This window comes from Crocodylus porosus, unplaced genomic scaffold, assembly GCF_001723895.1.
Source record: "Crocodylus porosus isolate Cpor-Errol unplaced genomic scaffold, CroPor_comp1, whole genome shotgun sequence".
Lineage (NCBI taxonomy): Eukaryota > Metazoa > Chordata > Crocodylia > Crocodylidae > Crocodylus > Crocodylus porosus.
The window spans coordinates 24,722,696-24,729,115 of NW_017728909.1; the positions used below are offsets into that span (position 1 = coordinate 24,722,696).

The 6,420-nt window shown below is 44.0% G+C and overlaps 1 protein-coding gene across 1 annotated transcript in view; it reads right to left on the bottom strand.

Moving 5' to 3' along the window:
- Positions 1-6,420, bottom strand: part of RAD1 (RAD1 checkpoint DNA exonuclease) — a 9,861-nt gene continuing 3,441 nt past the window's right edge. The window contains exons 2-5 of the mRNA XM_019531938.1: positions 5,771-5,879; positions 2,318-2,576; positions 1,401-1,499; positions 1-1,054 (exon numbers count right to left, since the gene is read on the bottom strand). Coding sequence (XP_019387483.1) covers positions 871-1,054; positions 1,401-1,499; positions 2,318-2,576; positions 5,771-5,879 — 651 coding nt within the window. The 3' untranslated portion in view covers positions 1-870. The remainder of the gene's footprint in view (positions 1,055-1,400; positions 1,500-2,317; positions 2,577-5,770; positions 5,880-6,420) is intronic.

The following is a 6,420-nucleotide window of genomic DNA, read 5'->3' on the forward strand; positions in this document are numbered from 1 at the left end:
TTTCCTTAAAGAATCAAAGCAGAAGCCTTTGGTCTAGAGAGTGGTAGGAGAAGTATGGGGTTTCCAAGAGGGTAGAAGGGAAGTGTCATTTAAGGTAACAGATTTCAAGGGCAGTCTCCCTGTATTAGAGAAATACAAGAAGTGTTTGAGATTCAGTCCAAGTAACATGGCCAAAGTGCTGTGCTGCAGACGATTCATACTGGATTGCACCCTACCTTGCCAGTGCAACACAAGCACTAGTGCTGTAGACAGCAGGTAACATTCATCCCAGATGCCATTCCAGGGTAGACAACTGACTATGTCTGACAAGTAAGCCATTTGTAAGCACTAAGAAATCAGATGCCAGGTCACCTTCTTGCACGAGCAATCTTTTGAGAAAAGTGATTTTTGTTTGATCATCTGAAGGTTTCTGCTGTCTAGTACATGCCTTAGCCTTTGTTCGCTGTCTATAATGCCTTGTCCATGATCAAAACAAACCACAGCAACAAATGGTAGATTAAAATACTGCACGTGGTACAGACTAATCAGCATAACACCAAAATCATGTCACTGTGTTAATATAACATCACTGTGACTGGTGATTCCATTCCCAAAGGCTGTTTGGTCAGCATTTCAAGTGGGCAGAAAGCATAGCTGTATGTAACACATGGTGCAGTAACTGGCACCTTCATCAGACTCTGCAGAGGTTGAGAACTAAGCAACCTTTTTGTTTTGTATAGGGGTTGCTTTTGGGCCAGAAAAATAGTGGCATTGTAGCTGTCTGTTCTCTGAATAAAAAGGACTTTACTTTCCAGTTCTATTAATCTGACAACTTTCACTTAAAAATGTAAGGTTTAATATCCCGATCAACCACTTATGACCTTCAGAATGTTATAGTTCTGTTTCAGCAACATCCTCATCAGGGCAACAGTAGTATTCCACAAAACAGATCTGTCCGTCTTCATTCTTAATCATATACTGCAGCGAGAGGAATCCCCGAGTATCTGTTCGAATAGATACTTTACAAGATAAAGCCAGCGCCTTAGTAGATGGTTTGAGCAATGAGATCTTATACCTACAAATGAAAGAAAAAAAAAACCTCTTTCAAGTACATTAACATGATAACTAACTGATTAATAGCCTAATTCTGATTAGTGAGATATCCAATTGTAGCAGCTATTTTACATTCTGGTTTAATTTTTCTCTAAACTGGCAATAGGCATTTTGCTCCAACATTTTTTTATCACTGAGGTTTTAATCAGGAGTACACTTCTGCCAAGGGGGAAGAAGGGGTTTATATTGTATACTTGATGTGCTAGGGAGAGAAATATTTCAATATATCTAGAAACTTCTTCGAGTTTCATGGCAAAATGGTATTAACAGCCAAGCAGTGCTTTGCTATTACTGCAGTGATCACCCACCTGTTTGTCTGGGTCTGGTTACACTGAAACACTTCCATCAAATCAGAGTCCTTGGGATAGTCCAGATGTGCACTTCCTGCATTCCCAAAGGTAGATAATCTAAAAGACCAAAATATGTTGCGGCTAAGAACTGATACCAGCCCTACAAAAATCTGACAGAAAACTAATAGCAGGTAGTTTTCATGTGTAACTTGGTAGGACACTCAACACTATATACAGTAAAATGAATCTCTCTAATTGGGTGGAGCTGGGCTAATTCAGCACGGGGACTGAGGCTGTCCAAAGTCCTGAATGTAGCGGACAGTGGCTTCATAGAAAGCTACTTTACAAGGAAGACTGATTCTTTATTGTATTACACTGGCATAGAGAAGACGCATTCTGTTACAAGTACCAAGTGTTCTCCAGCACTTGGTTCTGGAGCTTCTAGGAACAGAGAAAGCTCATGACCCCCGTGCTAGCTCCTGCAAGATGCACCTTCTTAGCCTGAGGAGACAATCACCCCTCTCAAAGCTTGGCAAACCCCAGGAACTTACTCTGAACAGCCAAACATGCTAAATGAAAAGATCTGAAATGTGTTTATAAAATACCAGGTAATAAGAGTTGCACCTGTGTGTTGTTCAGGTGAACTTGATTACCTAACTTCAAAAACAAATACACACCATAATTGTCAAAAGGATCAGGTTGAAAAATTTGGGATCCTGAGAAACAAGCAGAGAAAAATTGCTCTAAAACTTCTCTGAATAATCAAGAGCGTTTTTACATGGGACAGAGTAGAGTGTAACAACAGAAGGTCACAGATGCTCAGACAGAAACCTAAGGAATGGTGCAAACTTGTACACTGCAAAAGAGGCCACAATGATTTCAAACCATGGAAAAAAGTGCTAAGCATGTATATCCAGACAGGCATTTTCAGTTACCTGAAATAGGGCTTCTCTGGTGACATTGTAATCTGCAGAACGTCACTTGTCATGTCCAATTCAGCAAATGCTTCTCGTAGCCCCTCAGACTGCAGGATAATTTTATTAACCACATTTGTGCTGCAGAAATCAAAATCTAGCATCTCTTCAGGCTCCTGAGTGTTAATTTTACACACGGTCACCACACCTCCTTCTTCTAGGAAGAGCGTCAATGGGTAGCCATAGCCACAATAACACATCCGAAGAGCTGTTGAAGTGCCTGAAAGGAGAATGAAATAAGCAATTGTTATCAGAGAGACAGCATGGCCTTCTACCTTTGCAGATTTGGGTTTTACCCACACTTAAATCATCCAAAATGAATTAAGTAAGCTCAGCCTAGTTTATGGCAGCTCCTGCCTGAGCGTAACACTACACAGCAAATTAAATAAGACTGTAGCCCAGGTGACCCATCTTGAAGCCAATGTGGATGACAGTGGTAATGAAGGTGTAGCAGTGCAGGTTTCAATGTGAGCTACTAACTCAAGCGAAAACCTTCCAGAAACTCTTGGTATGTACTTTTCTCTTCTCCACCACTATTCCCTGTGTAAGTTAGAGTAAAACTAGCACAAACAAGCTGACCTATGCTTCCTAATTCCTTCATTTTCCTGTGCAGCCAGAGCCCGAGTCTGTAACATGAGATCATGACATGATTTAGCAGAACTGACAGTGTCATTTGAAGACACACCAAGAACAGCAGACATGCCTGAGGTCAATACTGAGATGCACCGACAGAAACATCTGAAAAAGCTCCGACAGAACATTTCTGTCATGGACAGGACTCCTGACAGAGCTGTTACTAGTTTCATGCATCAGAAAAACAGTTTTGAACTATTTTTAGGTAGTGAATTCTTCTGGGATTCAGGAACCCAGTAAGAATGCTACTTTTTCTTTCTTTTCCCTTAACAGATGAATAGGAACAATTTCACCTTCATAGGAAAAATGCAGTATTTCACATAAAAAAAACAACAACAGTCAAGCAAAAAAAAAAGCCATTTTTAAAAATATATTCAAATCACAATCCGTTGAAAAACACTAAGCAACAAGAACACAGGTTGACTTACAGAATCAAAACCACAGAACAAGTTGTGTGGCTATGAGACACTTGTCTGCTCTGCAGTGTGCCTAAGGCTTAAAGTCAAATGCAAGAGTCCTTCAACTACCTGAGAAATAGGGCTGTGCAAAATTTCGCTGGGTGTTTCAATTCAAAGCTGTTTCAATGTGTTTTGAGCTTGAAACAGTGAAATTGAAATGAAACAAAAGCCTTTGAATCAGCTTTGAAACAAAACCAGGGCACTTGAAACGTTTCAAAACATTTTGAGTTTCAAAGCCAGGCTTACTCGGTCCCAGCCAGCAGCAGCAGCATGCTGTCATCCCAAGCGTGGATCCGGGGGCCACATCCCCTGGGAGGAGTCTGGCACAGCCCCATAGCCCTCCCGGGGGTGCAGGCCCTGGATCTGCGTGTGGGATGACAGCATGCTGTCGCTAGTTACAGGCCCCTGAATGACATGAGGCTGCCGCTGCTGCCTTGGGCCAGTGGCAGCAGCAATCTTCCCAGCACTGGCACGGTTTGCGCTGGTCCCAGGCAGCAGCAGCAGCCTCCTCTCATCCAGTGCACAGACCCAGGGGCCCGTAACCCCCGGGAAGGCTGCAGGGTTGTACCAGACTCCTCCCAGTGAAGCGGGCCCCCGATCTGCATGCTGGATGACAGAAGACCGCTGCTGCTGCCTCAGGCCAGCAGCAGCAGCAATCTTCCTGGGTGCAGGGTGTGCCCAGTGCTGGTCCCAAGCAGCACTCCTCGCATCCAGCATGTAGATCCGAGGGGCCGCAAACCCCAGGAGGGCTGCAGGGCTGTGCCAGACTCCTCCTGGGAGTGCAGGCCCCTGATCTGTGCACCGGAGGCTGCTGCTCCCAGCAAGTATCATGAGTTTTGCTTTGAACACTTTGAGGTGCAGTTTCCCAGAAATCTCTGCACCTATCTCACTGACACTTGGCATGCTCTCAGAAGGGGCTACCATCCCTGCAACTGTCATCCAAATCAGGCAAGAAATGACTAAATTTTAGACGTTTTCATGATTCCCCATTATAGCCTATGCGTGAACTGTCAAAATGTGTCAAAACAGCGAAACAGTTTCGAGAAAACAAAATAGAACCGTGCCTCGAAACTAAACAAAATGAAACACTGTCCCTTCGAAACGGTGAAATGGAATTCAAAACAAATAGTGCCGTTTCACACAGCCCTACTGAGAAGTACAAACAGAGGAAGGATGCTCACAAAGTTAACGGCCCAGGAACTGGACTCCGATCTGGATTCAGTTCATGGCTCTGCACAGGCTTCCTGTACAAACTTGTGCAAGTAATAACTGCCTCAATCTCCCATCTGTGGATAAATGCACTGATGCTCACATGCTGTTGTGGGATGGAGGCCAGAGAACTGCTTTGAAATAGATTCGACTATTCCTGAATTGTGAGAGTGTTTCTTTTAGGAGACTGTTCAAGGGCAGCAGAAGTCTAGTGGACTGGCTGTGGCGTGAGGCTCAGTGTCCTGGTCCATAATCTGCCACCGTCTTTCTGGGAAAACACTTAGACTTGTCACTTAGTCCGCCTCCTTCCCTTTCTGTGTAAAAGCTGTTTGCAGTTTCCAGACTGAGCACAACACACATTCTAGGGTTGACATGGACTGTACTACTTTAATGCACCAGGTGCTACTGATATTTTCCTTCTACATGCAGCAATTATCCACTCTGTGCCATATCTGTGTATGATCACAGGAAAATTCCTCTGCTATTTCTGTTTCTTTTACAGATCTCACTGTCATTGTCTTTCACTCTGCCTTTCAAACTCAGGACTTCTTGTCTGGCACCTTTGTGCCCCCTTAGCTACAGCTGTGCCTGTGACAGTGATGGAGTTCAGGCTGGGTACCTAAGCCTCCTGGCCATCACAGCATACATTTGCAGCAGCTTAAGCTGATAGCAGATACAGGGTTGTCCAACTTCAGAGTGACTAGGGGCTGCACACCAGCCATGGGCACTGGGCCACACACTGCATGGGACAAACACTGTGCACGCTCCTGGAACCCCCACGCAGCAAGCAGAGTGAACCATCCCCCCACCCTCCCAACCCACAGGGCAACAAGTTTACCAGCCCCACTCCTGCCATGCTGCCCCTCCAGCTAAGCTGCTACAGCAAAAGCAGTGGGGAGAGTGATGGCCCAGCAGGAAGTCAAAGGCTGTCTTTTAACTCTTCACGGGCTGCCAGTTGACCAGCCCTGGCCTAATCAATTAATGGCAGATGCTTTTTCCAAGGCAACTTATGCTTTGAAGTAGAAGAAAACTTGCAGAACTTGAAAAGCTTATGCTTGCGGAAGCCCCTGGGAAACATCTCTATATAGTCACCAAGGACATGCACACACCATACCTGGCAGGGAACTTGTACCAAAAATGGTCAGGCAGTCGAGAAGAACAGTCAGATTGATTCGAAACGTCACGGACTCCTCCTGAACAACAAATTCTTGAAAAATCCCTGCCTGTAGGAGAGAAGGAGTGATGGGAAAGAAAAAGGTAGGCGGGCGAATCAGACATTTGTTTCTTGTGGTATTCTACAATTCTAGCGACTTAAACTTCCCTGTGAGTGCATACCTGTCACCCTTCAGCTCTCCGTATGATGCAAAGTGAGCATCATGTAAAATACAACATTTGTTCATTATCCTATATAAATTGGAACATTACCAGGGAAAGGGAAACCATGCAAGTCTGACATTTAGGTAATGAAGTTTTATAGTTTCAAAGTGAGTTATAAATGTTAAAGTCTAAAGCTTTTCCCCTCTCAGCAGATGTTCAATGGGCTGCAGAGCTTAAATAAAATCATCTTGATTTTTATTTCTGGCTACATTTCTGCTGTGATAGGTGCTCTTGCCCTAAGAACCAGACACTGTTAAGACAGACAAGTATGCAGAAAGCAGGCAGAAGAGAACATTTTCCTAAAAAAGGACATGACTTCTTAAAATCCAAAGAAATAAAATCTAACAAGAAGTCAGAATTTACTGGGGAAAGTCTTTCTGGACTTTC